At 37.5% G+C, this 17563-nt stretch overlaps 1 protein-coding gene across 21 annotated transcripts in view; it reads left to right on the top strand.

Annotated features, from left to right (window-relative positions):
* Window positions 1-17563, top strand: part of LOC139967290 (myoferlin-like) — a 96391-nt gene that overhangs the window by 51823 nt on the left and 27005 nt on the right. For 10 of the 21 annotated variants that reach the window (XM_071970915.1, XM_071970925.1, XM_071970926.1 and 7 more), the window contains 13 exons: window positions 144-252; window positions 1311-1435; window positions 3077-3250; window positions 3460-3574; window positions 4899-4976; window positions 5673-5854; window positions 6224-6376; window positions 6931-7029; window positions 7799-7960; window positions 9287-9455; window positions 10451-10495; window positions 14865-14909; window positions 16745-16858. In XM_071970915.1, coding sequence (XP_071827016.1) covers window positions 144-252; window positions 1311-1435; window positions 3077-3250; window positions 3460-3574; window positions 4899-4976; window positions 5673-5854; window positions 6224-6376; window positions 6931-7029; window positions 7799-7960; window positions 9287-9455; window positions 10451-10495; window positions 14865-14909; window positions 16745-16858 — 1570 coding nt within the window. The remainder of the gene's footprint in view (window positions 1-143; window positions 253-1310; window positions 1436-3076; window positions 3251-3459; window positions 3575-4898; window positions 4977-5672; window positions 5855-6223; window positions 6377-6930; window positions 7030-7798; window positions 7961-9286; window positions 9456-10450; window positions 10496-14864; window positions 14910-16744; window positions 16859-17563) is intronic. The other 11 variants (XM_071970914.1, XM_071970922.1, XM_071970923.1 and 8 more) reach the window with 11 other exon arrangements.

The following is a 17563-nucleotide window of genomic DNA, read 5'->3' as shown; positions in this document are numbered from 1 at the left end:
TTCTCAGTTGAAATGATGACATTAGAAAAGTGGCTTGTACTTAATGATACAAGTGACTGTGAAGTCTTCCAGTTTGTCTCACATAGCTTAAAACTATACCAGATTGTCGCTTAATTAATGACTTGTTTTGTTTGTTTAATCAGCAAGGAGATAATGTATCCATCAGCAGCTTGCAGGAGTTTCAGTCACCTGAAGGTTGGCAGTGGGACGATGCCTGGCAGGCAGATATTAACAGAGCTGTGGATGAAGAAGGTATGTCTGTATATCACCAATAAGTCATGACTTCAGACATAGTGAAAAACTAGACTGGCATGACTTCAGACATATTGAAGAAACTAGACTGGCATCACTTCAGATATATTCAAGAAACTAGACTTGCCCAAGTGGTTTTATTGGCATTTGTCCCTCTACAAAAATGACGTGGGTCAGACAGTGTTGTATGTTGCCATGCTTACCATTAAACACCCAATTCAATAGTGTTCCTCGTTATAAGCAGTGTGTAAAATAAAATGATGTTACAGTTTAGATACAAAGCAAATCCAACAATATGAAACTTTGATTTCAGTACCGTACTCAATATAAGCTCTCGATTTCATTACTGTACTTAGTATTAGCTGTCAGATTGGAATGCTTCTGATGTTACCTTAGTTTGTACTGTCACAAGAAACAGATATCAGGAGAGAAATGAATGTATTACTAGGCCACCACCACCATCTTCTTCTCCTTCTCCTTCTCCTTAGGCTCCTTCTCCTTAGGCTCCTTCTCCTTAGGCTCCTTCTTCTCCTTCTCCTTCTTCTCCTTCTCCTTAGGCCCCTTCTCCTTAGGCTCCTTCTCCTTAGGCTCCTTCTCCTTAGGCTCCTTCTCCTTAGGCTCCTTCTCCTTAGGCTCCTCCTCCTTAGGCTCCTTCTCCTTAGGCTCCTTCTTCTCCTTCTCCTTCTTCTCCTTCTCCTTCTCCTTCTTCTCCTTCTCCTTCTCCTTAGGCTCCTTCTCCTTAGGCTCCTCCTTCTCCTTAGGCTCCTTCTCCTTAGGCTCCTTCTCCTTAGGCTCCTTCTCCTTAGACTCCTTCTCCTTAGGCTCCTTCTCCTTAGGCTCCTTCTCCTTAGGCTCCTTCTCCTTAGGCTCCTTCTCCTTAGGCTCCTTCTCCTTAGGCTCCTTCTTCTCCTTCTCCTTCTCCCTCTCCTCCTTCACCTTCTCCTTCATTTTCACCTTCTCCTTCTCCTTCTCCTCCTCCTCAAACCTCCTCCTCAAACCTGAATAAATGAATATTGCATAATTCGAATCCTGTACACTATTTTAATGTGTTCTTTCAGGTTTTGAGTATTGCGTAGACCCTACTCTAGGTAGCTGGGGAGCTGTGGAGAGGACCTACCATCTCTGCCGTCGTAAGCGCTGGGTCAGACCCAGGAGCTTGGTCGCAGATCCAAAGATGCTAGAGGTAAAGAAAATCACAGATATTTTCCCCCGATTTAAGGACGGTATGACTTGTACAATACTGTACCATAGAAGCGACAGTAGAGAATGTTGAAAGGAAGACTTGCAACTCTGTTTTGTACCTTTCTTGTTATTTATCATTATTTTAGAAGTGTAATCAGACATTCACTATTTGACTACTGCACTCTTGTTATGCACTCTTGTGATCCACTCTTGTTATGCTTTTGATGGTGTAGATGATTGCTCTTGTTGCTAGGGAGGAGTATTGGGTGTATCTGTGCAGTACTTTTCTGCTTCAGTTCTTTTCATGGTTTGTATTGTTTGATCCAAGTGACTTGAGTGACATGAATTCCATCAAACTGCCTTTATTTGAGAAATCAGAGAAAGTATTAGCTTGGAATTCAAATCCTGTTTTAAAGTGATAATTTCTTTTGTCTTTCATTTTTTGGATTCCTTGCTTGAAGCAAAAGGAATCATAATGGCAACATAGTTCTTGGCTGGGATCAAAGGTCATACTAACTCTGGAAACGTTGTAAACAGGATATCTCAAGAAGAGAAGCTTTCATGAATCTCATGCTTGGCATGTTGATGTCTCATATTATTGAGTAGAGGAACCCTATTGAAATTGGTGAAGGTCAAATGTCATTTGCAGTCAACATTTAAGTCAAAGTCTGAAAATCTTGTAAACACAATAACTCAAGAAGTGCATCTTTCTTGAACTTCATAATATGTAGATCAAGCTTGGTGAGTACAAGAACCCTATTAGAAATATGTAGAGGTCAAAGATTAAGTTAGGTCAACAGGTGTCAAAGTCTGAAACCTTTTAAACGTGACTACTCCAAACTTGAAGCTCAATTAACCTGTGAATCCTCCAATGCGATGACTTTCTTCTGGTGAACATAGTTTGTCAAATTCATTTCAGTTAAGTTTTGAGAAGAGGCTCTATATGTTTTCAACAAAACAAACAGTCATCCTGGAAATGAAATTTGCTTCAAAGAATCAATAGTCTTTCTTTAAGTTATGTCAGGCCCTGATCAGTTTTCACCCTCTGAGCTTAAAGGGGTCAACAGGTTATCTCAAGTGGTCTCAAAATTGGCCATTTCCTCTATGATTTATACTAGATGACTTTTGCTTTGGCAGTAAGTTTGTGCAAGTTTTTCACAATGTATAAACAATATCATGTAGACATCCCATTCATGAGTAACAATTATTAAAGGGATGTTTGCAAGGTGGCAGAGTTGATTTGCCAGCTCAAAATTGATAAAAGAAAATGTCCTTTAATTCATACATCTATGTTTCATGTAGGAAGACTGTTCTTTCTGGATATTGAAACATTTTGGAATCAAAATTCAAAACTGTAAAATCCTTACCAGTGAATGAAATGGTTGATGACCACAAGGGAATGCTACAAGTAAGACCTAGAAATCTCTGATCTCTTCTGGTTCTCACTGAATTCTTGGATAAATTTACCTCACTTGCTCTATCTACATTCGTCAGATAATTATTTGGAATTTTGAGCAAATTATTATGCCAAGAAATCAACAATCCAACCGGCTATCTGGTTTTCATCATTTCCGAGTCTGTTTTTCTGTTTTTAACTTACTTTCTTAATGGCAGGACTGATTTTGTATTTCATGCATTTTAGAAAAAGAAGAAGGACGAGGCCCAGAAATCTGAAGGTTGGCAGTACGCGCCTCTCTTCAACATGAAGTTTCACGCCACAGAGAGGAAGATGGACATGGTTAGAAGACGACGATTCCATCGTAAGATGGTGGCTGACTCACCAAATGCATCTGCTGTCTTCGACTTTGGTGGAGGAGTGAGTTTTTTTATCGACAAAATCTGATTTTGCCAAAACTTGTCGTTACTTTATGTTCAGTGTCCACATGATGTTGTAGTTTCGTGGTGTCATCTATAGTAAGCATGATGTCAACCAAGGTCAGGTTTTGTTATCAGCTGCAAATGTTTGGTTGCTGTTCTGTCAATTTTGAAACATAATATTTAAATTCCGTCTTTGCTGTCCAACAGGCAGATGACAGTAGTGACGATGAAGATGAGAAGAAAAAGAAGAAGAAGAAAAAGAAGGAGAAAGAGGGACCAAAAGCAGCCATGTCGACCCCTAGAATATTCCTCACCCATACCCGTAATTAACCATTCTCTTCTTTCAAACTATTGTAAAACCTCTGGTTGAAAAAATAAATGAACAATGCAAACTTGACTGGGAAATAATAAACAAGTTGAAACATGGGTGTGATCCCTCGGTGCCACGGTACTGTAATGTGGCTTGTGAATGGTAACCCCCCCCCCCAACAAAGATATGGGTATATAGGGGCTTCTAAATGGTACCCTCTAACAAAGATATTGGTATATAGAGGCTTGTGAATGGTACCCCCCCCCCCCAACAAAGATATGGGTATATATAGGTTTGTGAATGGTACCTCCTTATAAAGATAAGGGTATATAGAGGCTTGTGAATGATACCTCCTTACAAAGATAAGGGTATATAGAGGCTTGTGAATGGTACCCCCCCCCCCCCAACAAAGATATGGGTATATAAGGGCTTCTAAATGGTACCCTCTAACAAAGATATTGGTATATAGAGGCTTGTGAATGGTACCCCCCCCCCAACAAAGATATGGGTATATAGAGGTTTGTGAATGGTACCTCCTTACAAAGATAAGGGTATATAGAGGCTTGTGAATGATACCTCCTTACAAAGATAAGGGTATATAGAGGCTTGTGAATGGTACCCCCCCCCCCCAGCAAAGATATGGGTATATAGAGGTTTGTGAATGGTACCTCCTTACAAAGATAAGGGTATATAGAGGCTTGTGAATGGTACCCCCCCCCCCCAACAAAGATATGGGTATATAGAGGTTTGTGAATGGTACCTCCTTACAAAGATAAGGGTATATAGAGGCTTGTGAATGATACCTCCTTACAAAGATAAGGGTATATAGAGGCTTGTGAATGGTACCCCCCCCCCCCCAACAAAGATATGGGTATATAGAGGTTTGTGAATGGTACCCCCCCAACAAAGATATGGGTATATAGAGGTTTGTGAATGGTACCTCCTTACAAAGATAAGGGTATATAGAGGCTTGTGAATGATACCTCCTTACAAAGATAAGGGTATATAGAGGCTTGTGAATGGTACCCCCCCCCCCAACAAAGATATGGGTATATAGAGGTTTGTGAATGGTACCTCCTTACAAAGATAAGGGTATATAGAGGCTTGTGAATGATACCTCCTTACAAAGATAAGGGTATATAGAGGCTTGTGAATGGTACCCCCCCCCCCCCAACAAAGATATGTGTATATAGTGGCTTGTGAATGGTACCCCCTAACAAAGCTATGGGTATATATAGGCTTTTGAATATATAGAGGTTTCTGGAAAAGTATTATTTGGTATTAATAATATATGTTAGAAATTCACATGTAATATACTATCTTCTTTCCATGCCAGAGGTCAACAAGTATCAGATGAGGGCTTACATCTACCAGGCTCGAGACTTGATCGCCTCTGATTCAGACAGTTTCTCTGGTAAGAACTAGTTCCCATTGATAGTACAAATAATCTCAATTTATTGTGTGCAGATGTCAAAAGAAATTTTTCCTTCCCTCACCTCAGGGTGTCCTTCTTTACATTTTTCAAACATAATGCATATTGAGTTAATACATTAGTATCGCAACAAATGTTACAACTTTTGAGACAGTCTCTTCAACAACAAACAGAGACACTGAAACATAGTAGTTAACATTTATGAACCAGGTGTGTGAAAAAGATGTTATATTTTCATTTGTTAGCAAGGTCAAGTATCTTTCATATATTATCAAGTTCACAAATTCTGTGGTAGCAATGATTGTATGGTTATGTAGTTTTTATATTAAATATGCAAAATGCAAAAAAGCTTCTTTAGCATTGAATTTCCCACAATCGTCTAGGATGACTGAAATAACGCAGAGGCATGTTATATGTTATTCTTTTTGTTCATCTTGTTTTGAACTAGGATTAAATTTCAAAGGTTTGTATTGTGAAGTAAAACTGCATCAACATAATATTTGTGGGACAAATTTTGTTTGTATTGGATTGAATAGTTAATAGCAGCACTCAAAGTGAGAGCATCCAAATAATTGCAATGTTATAGATCACCTGTCCTAAAGATTGAAGGCAGATTTGTCAATATGTTATTCTTGTATAAATTGTATGTTATTTGCATGTAATTTGCCTTTTTTACAGATCCATATGCCTATGTGAGCTTTATGAACCGCAGCCAGAAGACAGAGACCTTTAAAATGACCCTCTGTCCGACCTGGGACCAAACGCTCATCTTTGATGACATGGAGATATCTGGTGATCCGGAGATCATCCAAGGCAACCCTCCAGAAATTGTCTTTGAAGTCTTTGACTTTGACACATTTGTGAGTTAAGATTTAATATATTAAAAAATAATTTTCGCATAATTAAGTCTGAGTTATGTGCTTGATATCTTCAAGGGTTTGGTATTTAATATATTCCTGTGGATAAGATGAAGCAGACTTCTCACTATTTATTATTATATAGTATTTGTTCATTTGTATTGTCCATATTGATATCATAGTTGTTGGATTTTACATAGTTTACATGTACAGATATATCTGCCCAGCTGGGCAATCTCTTACACATTAACTCGCCCCAAATAGCAACAAAGGAAGTTACTACAAAGAGGATTGGTATTGCTTATTTTCAGTATTGCCCAGAAATGTTTGATGCCATTCTTTTATATTCCACGATGTGATCTACATTTACAGGGTTCTAATGAGTTCCTCGGACGAACAATTGCATCACCAATTGTGAAACTGGACGGCTCTGACCAGCGAGTGGCCCGTCTGGCCTGGTACCAGATTGTCAAGAAAGGAAAACCTGCAGGAGAACTTTTGGCTTCGTTTGAGCTCTTCCTAGTGGTAAGTATAAATGACTTGAGAAGACAATGTGATAACTGGTAGCAAGCACATTTTGCCATCATAAATAGTTCCGTGTGTTTTATGTATTTTGATTCATACTGTTCTTTTCATCTTTTTTCTTTAATAGGGCTTAACTTTTTATAAACAATTTTCATACAAATGGGATTATCTATCGAATTTTGTTTTCTCTAATTTGCCAGGGCATGAAGTCATGAAAGAACTATATTTCATATAGCCAGATCACTTAACTGTCATACTTTTGTAGAGTGTGATATGTCTGTCTACTAAATATGATGAGAATGATAAAATGCTGCCATGCAATCATGAGATTTCAGAACAGCTGGATTAGTGCAATGACAGCTGTATAAAAAAAACAGTAATGTGTTTGAGGTCAATTTTGTATGCCTGTATGTTGTTACTGTCTAATACTTTCATATACGGTATCTTAAATACCTCCTGCTGACTTTTAAACTAACTTGGGATATTTTATGTCACCTTGGCTACAGTGTTCTTGCTAGTACCTTTATTGTATTTTATATATTTTTTTCTTACAGTCTGAGAAATCTGACTTGCCTTTCATGCCACCAATGAAGAAAGAGCTTTACATTGTGCCCAATGGAATCCGACCTGTGCTTCAGAGAACAGGAGTGGAGGTACACTGTCAATGTTACATTTTCAACTTACAGTAAAAGTACAGAGGGAATACACTACAATAAATAGCAAGTGTGAAGTTTATAATATAGCTCCATCTACATAGCTCTGTAAGTGTGAGGTATGGATTGAATGTGGTTCGACCTGTTAATAGATCCATGAAGCAGAGGCAAGAAAAATTCATTTGTAGGGAAACTCATAGTTGTTTGTAAGTCCTCAGACGTGATAGGTAAGAACGCCCTGTGTTTTTATTATGACAGTGGTGTACCAGATTCTTAACATTATGGGTAACATTAAGGAAATTAATGTAGTTATGTAGCAAGAACTTACAGTAATACTGTAAAAGAAACAGTAACACAGCAACGATAACAACCAAAACACTGTGAATATAACATACAGTAAACTGTTAAAAAGCAATGTCACAATTCTCATTTGATTAAGTTTATTATATATATTTGATTAAGTTTGTTATATATTTGATTATAGTTTGTTATATGTATGATTAAGTTTGTGATATATTTGATTAAGTTTGTTATATATTTGATTACGTTTGTTACATATTTGATGAAGTTTGTTATATATTTGATGAAGTTTGTTATATATTTGATTAAAGTTTGTTATATATTTGATTAAGTTTGTTATATATTTGATTAAGTTTGTTTTATATTTGATTAAGTTTGTTATATATTTGATTATAGTTTGTTATATATTTGATCTTTGTTTGATTTTTGTGGAGTTACCTTTCTCATTGATGTTGTTTGTTACTATCAGGTTCTTTGTTGGGGGGTACGTAACATGAAGAAGTTCCAGCTCTCGTCCGTCTCCTCGCCCAGCATTGAGTTTGAGGTTGGAGGAAAGATCATCCACTCTAAGGTGATCAAGAATACCAAGAAGAATCCAAACTTCTCAAGCCCAGTGCTCTTCATGGAAGTGGTAAGTGTCTAATGTTGGAATACTGGCAAGTGGCATCTAATTAGGCTAGCTTTCTCAATATCAGCTCTTCATGGAAGTGGTAAGTGTCTAATGTTGGAATACTGGCAAGTGGCTTCTAATTAGGCTAGCTTTCTCAATATCAAATGGCACAATAGTAAGAAACTACCTAGAAATATTCAATGCATAACCAAGCTGTTATCTCAATACTGCAGAAGACCTATAAATAGCCATCAATGTGATCTGCAGATGATTGTCCTTCTTGTATCTGCCCTCAAAATCTCTTTATCACAAGATTATTTGCAGCAACATGTCAGTAGTGTTTAATTATTTATGGCAGGATGTTTCTTCTTGATTCCTTATCAAAGGAGAGAGGGAGTTCATGTAATCATTATGGTTTGTGGCATGTGTAGGTTTGCATATGTATGTGATTCCTTGGGCTGTAAGGTTCAACATGCCCTGTAGAGCAAGTGTAGGCTCTGTAAGCCCCCCCTCCCTCCCCCAGTGTACATATTTTATGTGTTCCATTGCTTTAAGGTTCTTCGGGTAGCACTAAAACCACTGTCCTAGCAGGTTGCATCCCGTGGGCCACATTTTGCCCACCTGTATTGTAGGTGCATGTCATTTGTCCTATGTGTATGTCTGTTGAGGGTTTTGAGTTGTGTACAGTTCCAAGATCATTTGAAGTCAGTCATGTTTGAAATCTGAAAACCTTGTAAACAAAATAATACGACAGTACAACCTATTCTTCGTATGTAGATGCCCCTTATAACAGGTTTTTGAACATTATTAGTTTGGTGGGGATGGAAGATCATCAATTCAGTAATTAGAAGTCCAAATCTAAGAAAGATTACTTAACAATAACGGTTTATTGGCTTTCCTATTGTAGGTTGATTAGGTTCAACCAAGCACAATTTGGAGGAACTTTCATGCTAATTTCTGGTTTCCCTTGGTTTATACTTTGGTTTCTGCCATACAGAAAGCAAGTATAAGGGAACCTGAATTATTAGTGTGGAGGGGACCCTCTGCATTTAAGAAATGTCATGCTTGTTAAGGTTAAAGACTTCATGAATTGACTTCAATCAGTGTTTGTAGACTTACTCCTGAACTCAATTCTCGTATAAACTGAGTGACAAGGAATTACAAAACATGAGGCAGCTGTCAGGTGGTAGATATATTCCGTTTCAATATTATCACTTCAACCATCTTCTTTGTATGTATGTTCTGTTGTCTCAGTTATTCTTTATTTATGCATGACTTTTTAAATTTCCACGTGTTTTGTACGATTTCCCATGTCATCTGATCTTTTTTATTTTCATCGGTTGGTAGGATCTGCCAAAAGAGGAACTCTACACCCCACCAATCAACATCAAGGTCAGAGATCACAGAGCATTCGGTCGCAAGCCAATTGTGGGAACCTCTGTCATCAAGAACCTGACTCCATTCAGATGTCTCCCTGCACCAGTTGCAGGTGCAGCACCACCACCAGAGCAACCAGGTAAGTCACTAATGTAACTGCACAAATCTACTGTTTTGTGTACCAAAATCAAATCATTCTGACCTCTGACACAGACTCATCATTCTGTAGCAAAATACAGGAAATGTAAGAAAGAAAATAAAAAGGTATATTTTGAGTTGTTTTGTATTTCGGTTTGATGTATCCTAGCTTGCATCAGTGACGTAGTTTTAATATGATTGTTTTGGGCTTGAGTCGTTTAACAGTTAGCAATGAGAATTTAGTTCGCAGCCCCTCTCTTGAACTGAGGTGTAAATTCTGTAGTATTCCCTCTGGTGTTAGCAGAATGTAGCCCAATAATCAAGTGTCAAACAAGCCAGATATTCAGAGACTGTTCTGCTTTGCTAACCAGATTCAATTTGTACACATAACGTAACTTCTTCAAAGGAAATGAAGTGTAAAGGCCGAGTTATTTTCTGCATGTGAAAATCTGGAATGACATTGCTAATTTTCTTCATTCAAATGTAATGCGTGTGATCAGAAATATTGTTGCTAAATGGTCCAAAAGTTTTGGCTAGGAATGCTTGAGATGTTATGTGTTCATTGTCATTCATGGTCATTGAAGGTACAATGGGGCATTGTTTTCAAAATGTCATGCCTTGGTTTAGCGGAAGCTTTCTTGAGAATTCCTCATTCACTACCAATAAACAGCTTTAGCCAGAACCGGTTTGATTGAGGCTACACTGGTTTGATTGAGTTTGCACTGGTTTGATTGAATCTGCAAGGTTCACCTTTAGAAATAACACATACTAAAAAATGTGCTTGTTGAGGGTTACAGATAGTGTTGGATGTCAATATAAAACTTGCTGTTCTTAATTATTATTTTTGTTTTATCGATGCATGTCAGATATTTGCTGTCATGATATTAAACATTTCATGTTCTCTGCATGTGTTTCATGTTCATCTCATGTTGTTGTCATTTTTGTTTGTTTCATTTGACATTTTCATTAAACGGCCCAAATTGACTCTCTCTTTAGCAGATGAAGCTTCTGCACAAGCTCCAGCAACTTTGCCTGTTGAAGGTATTAAAATAACATTTCAATTAGTTGGTGGTAGCAGCTTTGTTCTGTGGTTTAATAGGCCATCATCACATACACTTGACTTACTGTAACCCATCCTGTATCTCACCCTCTGTTCTATAGTTGGTCCTCTGTCTATTACTAATATCTGTTTCTTAATCTGTTGTTTCTACCTGGAAACACATAAAAAGGGCTTGTTGTTGACAAAGTGATACACATATAGTGACTGCCCTGAGAGGAAAGAATTTATTCCAAGAGTTTAACAAGATATTCTTAATAGTTTTGTTATTTGCTCTTCAAACAATTATGCTGCCTTTGTTGCTCATGCCAGTGGTGGTTTTGAAAGAAACAATTTTTGCTCTCATATAAGTGCATCCTCTGTCTTTTGCTCTGGCCAGCAGCATTGATAACATTTCTTTAGATTTCTTTTCAAAGTTGTTTAAGCATTTAAATCCCAGCCATCAAATTATTAGACACTCATTTTCATATTTTGTAGTTTGTAACATAGTAACAACATTGGTGTGTTTTATTTTATAGTTCATTAAGGAGAGGATTTAGGCAGTAACATTAGATACAGTTGAACTTGGCTCAAGATTTTAATTAACTAAGTGTTGCATCTGATTTAAGTTTGCAATTTCATCTAAATTTGAAAAGATGTTCTGTGGACAAGCAATGTGCAACTTATATTGAAGAGAAAAGTATTCCACACTGCTAGTTGAAAACCCAATATCTTGCCATTAACTTGAAATATGTTTTATTGAATTGTAACCTGTTTTGACTGGCTTAACCCTTGGCCTACTGCAAGAGTTGAATCACAGTTGGGGTCTGTAATGTCATCTGGGCAAAATGCCTTCAAAAGATTCTCTTGTTTATTTATCCTTTTAAATCTGATATATTTGGAGTGTTTATAATAGCAGTCAAAGTTCTCTGTACTTAAAATTTCATCAAAATTGATCTTTTTATAAAACTATTCCTTTTCTCTGTGGATAAAGAAAATAACAAAACTTTTCAGTTCAAATGCCAATCCTAAAAAAAAGACGTCATCCATTCTGCTTTATACCAGACAAATTTACAAAACAAACTTTGAAATATTTATTCATATCTTTGCAACACAGAATGCTATGAGGATGTGGTTCAGAAGTTTTGGCAATTTTGATAAGCAATTAACTGCAATTACCAGAAGTTTTGTATTAAAAACCAGCTATTACACATGGTTCATTATGACCATATATGTAAACATTAATCTTGCCTGGATGTTCAGTTCCATTTGCTGCCAAGTATTTGAATGCAGTCAATGTTTGTACTTGATATTACCACTGTGTCTCAGATTGATATTTTAAGAGATGAAACTATAAGGAATCCTTTCTCCAGATGTAATTTGTCAGCTTTAGTCTAGTAATCTAGTTATCTTTGGGAGGAACTTACTCTTCATTATTGATATTTTTAATTGCCATTGTGTTTATGATAATACTGAGATATCTTGTGTAAAGTAAGTTGGCCTGACGTTTCGATCCTAGCAGGATCTTCAGAGGCTAAATGACAAGTAACACTAACAGAAGGGACAAAAACACGCACAGAATACAGACAGGTTAATGAGCATGGTGAACACAAAGAGATAGATTTAAGGGGATTAGTAGACACGGGATGGAGAGAAGAAAGAAAGAAACCAACAGGGGAAGAGGAGAGGTAGGAGATAAACAGTGAAGGGACAAAGAGAGGATAAAGGGAAGGGGGTAGGGAATAAACTAGAGAAGGACAAAGACAGAAAGGAAGAGAGCTATGAGAAGAGGAGTGCAGGGGGGAGGTGTGGGCAAGGGGAGATGGAGGGGGAACAGAAGAAAAGTTAGTCATGTCCTTCCTAAATTTTGAGCCCATGAGGTTGAATGGTTCTTCTAACTGAGATATCTTATAACAGCCTAACCACCCACTCTTGGGGTTGTGCGTGGAGTTAATGCTTTTCACATATTCCTTGTTCTTGGTGTAAGTCATGGTTGCTATGTGTGACTACCACTTCACTTGTTGCTGCTTTGGTTGGATCAGCTCCCTGCTTGCTCTGTTTATGTTTATCAAAAATCTTCCATGGTCTGTATATTCTTCAATGTATTTTGAATGGTTCTTTTAACTAGTAGGATTATGAGATCCAACCTTTTCTAACACTTTTATTGGAAGGAGAGACATAGAAGAACTATTTCAAAGGTTGCAGCAAAATTTTCTAGGGTGGTGGTTTAGTTGTTTCCCTCTCAGCTTCAACTCTTGACTTGATGCTCAATTTAACCCTTCAGCTATTTGACACTTCATAGCATAAAATATGAACTACTTTGCCCCTCTCATCCTTCCTTTCTGTCTTATTATTACTGCATATTGTATTGTTCATGTCTTTTTTATGCTTCAAAATAAGAAAATTAGTCGGAAACCCCAGAGTATTTTTGTAGGCCATATAGTTCTGATGTTTGGCATTATCTTTCAAATTTCAAACAGCTCTCTAAAACTAATAAAGTTGCTGTTTCATGCTTTTATTTGTTAGTGCACCCTCAAACTACTACAGATTGGCCTTTTGTACTTGATGATATGTCGTACATCAAACTAGAGTGTTTCATAGCATTGGTCATCTCTGAGCTCCTTTAAGTTCTCTGGTTCACATGATTGTCCTGTTTGTCACATTTTTCGTGGCCACTAAATTTCTTAGTGAGTGTATAGTTAGATTGTTTGGGTCAAATCTAGGTAATATAATTAATGATGTTTCTTCTTCATGAGGATGTGATGCAAAGAACTGAACAGTCTTGATAAATATCTGCAAGGAAAAGATGGTTCTGAAGATCCTAAGCTCAGGCAACAGAACATTTTATAATTAATACAAGCTGGTTACTGGAGACAAATATTCTTAACGATGTAATGGAAAATTTGAAGGAAACTATATTATGATGATGATGGGTTTGTATATATGTACTGTTCTTTTGTTGGATTTTCATTCCGAATGAAGCTATTTTGCTCTCTTGCCTTTACCATCAGTTTGCCCTCCTCTACTTTGTTACTATTTTCTTGGCAGTTTAGGATGTAGTCTTTATCTTATTTCATATCAATTGGTTTCACACCGCTGTGGGATATTTTTTATTTATAAGGGATTGTGTCTTGAGGTTAATTTGCTGTCAGTTGTGAGAGACTCTAACTATATAGGCAAACTGACAACATAACAACACTGGGGAATAATTGAGTATTCTCTTTTTCTATAGCCATTCTTTGGTTTTAGAAAATAATTTGCTTCTATGTGTTGACCCTGCAGTGGATATTTGAATGAAATACTAGGTAAATCTATTCCTATGCTATGTGTCTGTCGTCTTGTATCCTGAGGGTAATAATATGATCAAAGATAAATAGCAGTGCATAACACATAGTTTCAGCACTCATTACATTTGGTTGGATGGGAGCGACCGATTGGAAGTAAGTGACCGGTTGGATGGGAGTAACCGGTTGTATGGGAGTGACCGGTTGTATGCGAGCGACCGGTTGGATGGGAGCGACCAGTTGGATGGGAGCGACCGGTTGGATGGGAGTGACCGGTTGGATGGGGGTGACCGGTTGGATGGGAGTGACCGGTTGGATGGGATTGACAGGTTAGAAAGGTTACAATAATGTAAGCTCTGTAAAGTATACCCAGTAATGGTCATTGTTCTTTCTGTTCTTGTGTAATTATTTCATGTAGCAGATTAGTGCAATGTTGAGAGCACATTGTTTTAGTCTTTTCATTCTACCTTGTCTTATTGTCTGGACATGTAGTTAAATCTGTTAACTATACATATACCTTAGATTGGATTTGCACTGAAAGGTGTTAATAAATGGAGCTCACCTATAGAAAGGTTCACAAAAATAATCCAAGGAAACAAACTTCCATTGACTGTCATATGTACTGGTGAGAATGACAGATGAGAGAGGAGGTGGTGGTGGTTATTTAATACTCTGTATTTGAAGATTCATTACTGAATGAGCAGTGGCTCAGTCCCTATTCTGAACACCTCTGTGGGACCGTGGTTTGAGAGTGGCTCTTTAAACCACCTCTTAATTGTGACTCTCCATTGCATCATTCAGTATTATTATGTGGCAAACTGTTTTCATATAATGTTCAACAGTATGCAGCAGACATTCACCATTTTCATCACACAGATATATAGCTATCGTTGTCGTGGTTACCATCTTTTAATGCCGCATACTCCAGTATATGAATCCACAGATTGTCATGCATACCACTGTTACCATTAACACTGCTACTTACGTTGAGAGGCCCCCCTTGTATGAATAATCCTGCTCATGTGACCGACCTTGAGAGGCCCCTCCTGTATGAATAATCCTGATCATGTGACCCACTTTTCCGTTTCAGAGAGCGTGGATCCCGAGGACCTCTCAAAAGCTTTAGAAAATCTGGGTTTGTCTCCAACTTGTTTTAAGACTTTCTCGCCTCCTCTCTCGTTCATAATCTCCAGAGTCTCGCCATTCTTGTTTGGGATTCGGCAGAATGTCTTAAACTCAGATAAGTCAGAGATTACCAAACACTACTTGGGTGAAATGAACAGACTGTCTAGTTCTTGAAGAAAAAGCCTCAAATAACCACTCAAAACATGGGTTGTACATAAATAGTTGCAAACACCTAGAAAATTAAAGAATAGAAACTAAATTGGGACTTGACCAGTATGGCTGACTTTTTCTACTCGCCTTACAAACATGTTTTTTTATCTTGTAAATTTTGAAAGTGAGATATTTTAATCTATACTCTTTAATAGTCAATTCCTATTGGTTTTGTATAATGACTCGACCTTCGGTTATATCGCTACACTCTATTTTCATTTGTTCGCTTAACTCTTTTCAGGGCTTCAGGTTTTGAATAGCACTATAAAATGTTTCCTTGCTTTCAAACAGTTTTGTGTCTATTTGCTTTTACATCCTTGTTATTGTTTAGGTCTTAATTAATCCACACTGAGCTTTCAGTAAATTAGGCATTCTGTAGTTTTAGTCTAAGACAGTTTAGGGACAGCCGAGTCGATGGCTCAAGTTTACATTCCGAGAGTTTCTGGTTGGCATCTTGCCTAATTAATAAAGTAGTAATATTCTATGGAGAAACTGACTGAACAGAAATGCAAAAAGTTTACATTCATTTTAAAGATACTTATAAAGAAGTATGACCCCTGGGCATATTACACATAGTTTGTGGGCAGGAGAAAGTGCTTTTTAGTTTGTCATCTGTAATAATACAAATATGGTATTTATCCCTCAAGATCAGGCTGAGCTAGGTATCTGAAAGAAATGGCTTTGGTGAGCCTCTGGAGATTGTGCACAAGATCACCCACCTGACTGCATACCCATCCATGCAGGCTTTGCTGCCTGCATACCCATCCATGCAGGGTTTCCTGGCATATACCTTCATATTTATCCATTTGCACTTATCCTTTTGCACCAATCCACTGTCTGGTTTGCAGAGGTGGCTTGTGACTAACACACTAACTCTTGATTTGTCTCCTGAATTTACAAGCCTATCCAACTTGAATGGGAGCAACTGACTGGGAGCAAGCTTACATATTCAAACATATCAAATGAAATATAAAATAAACAATTACCATGGTAACATGATGTCACGTACTTTATGCTAGGTGCCATGTGTTTCCATGTTAATGAATATAGATTACTATTAGTGTATTCAAACACTTCGCTGGCTTGCCTATGTGAAGGTCCTTCACTTATCCTTGCTTAGCCCCTCTCCCCACTTCTCCCTCCACTTCCCCCTCCCCCTCCACCCATGTACAATATTACTGATCTTGTTTGAAAGCACTATGATTCTCTGTAATATCACTTTGCTATTAAAAGTCAATTTGCTGCAATTTATGTATGTTGGATAAAAGCATATCTAACTTGAGTACACACAGATTCCTGAGCTATGAACTAGAGTGCCATACTGAAAGAGAATTCTCACTTGAAGATGAGTAAACACAAAGCAAAATGTAGAAACTCAATCATCCTTCCATGGGTATGAGATATTGTATAAAGATCACTATATCAGGAAGACTGTATTAGTTTCAGAAAAGGTCAGAATTGAGGTTCATAACTGTCAATTGGAAAGATATAAACTGGACAGTTCATTGGAAGTACTTGCTTGTTGAGTCATGGGAGAGTTTCAAGTTGCAAGACATTTAGGAGAAAGGATGTAAACTGATATTATTGTAAGCCATCTTAACTCCCTCCTTTTGCTGTGAACATACCTCTCTCCAGGAGATAAATCCGCAGTCGACGAAGAGAGCCTTTCCACTGCGGAATTGATCTCAGCGACACAGTTGTTGGGAGAAAGTGTCGGTTTGTTGCAAGTCAGATCCAAGGAGGTCAAAGGTCAGGCAAAAGTCCAAAGAATGAATATGCATAGGGGACATCTCCTCCTTCCATCATCATCATCTTCATAACCACCATTTAGTCTGCATATTCACATCTGTTTGTAGTGTGCACGTGTCTCCTGTGGGATCTTCTCTCTAGGTGTGGCAGTGTTGCACATTTGACTTCTAACCAAGTAGTATTTAGTGTGGCATTACGTACCAAAAACAGTTGGAAAAATCAAATATTAACAAATAAAAGATCATTTCTTGTTACTAACAGCAATACTGTATGTAATGTTATATGCTGCGCTAGGTATTAAATATGTCTGGCAGTATATGGAGGGCATGGTGGAAGATACATTTTTCTGGCTCGGTTTGATTTCTAAGGAATAAGGAAGATTTTCTTCCTTTTTGCCATTCACAAACTTTTGGTCTGTCACGACTCCAGAAAAAAATTACAATTGGCTTGCTGATTTGACTGCCATGGGTATTTCTGTCATACTCCTAATGAAAGGATCTGTTTTGTCTCCCATATTTTGAAATAAAGTTTGTTTTGTGGTTGAAGGTTGCTTTAATGTGGTGTGAGAGTTTTCTGTTTACAGTCAAATGAATGTTTGTAGTTATTGCATGGTGGTGGTAAAGAGTTCTGATATTTAACACTCACAGGGCAATGTCTCAGTACAGTATTTTTTTATTTATTCAGCAATTTCACCAAATCAAAATA

This window comes from Apostichopus japonicus, chromosome 5, assembly GCF_037975245.1.
Source record: "Apostichopus japonicus isolate 1M-3 chromosome 5, ASM3797524v1, whole genome shotgun sequence".
Lineage (NCBI taxonomy): Eukaryota > Metazoa > Echinodermata > Holothuroidea > Aspidochirotida > Stichopodidae > Apostichopus > Apostichopus japonicus.
The sequence above is the reverse complement of the archived record's forward strand: the minus strand, read 5'-3'. Positions and strand labels throughout refer to the sequence as shown.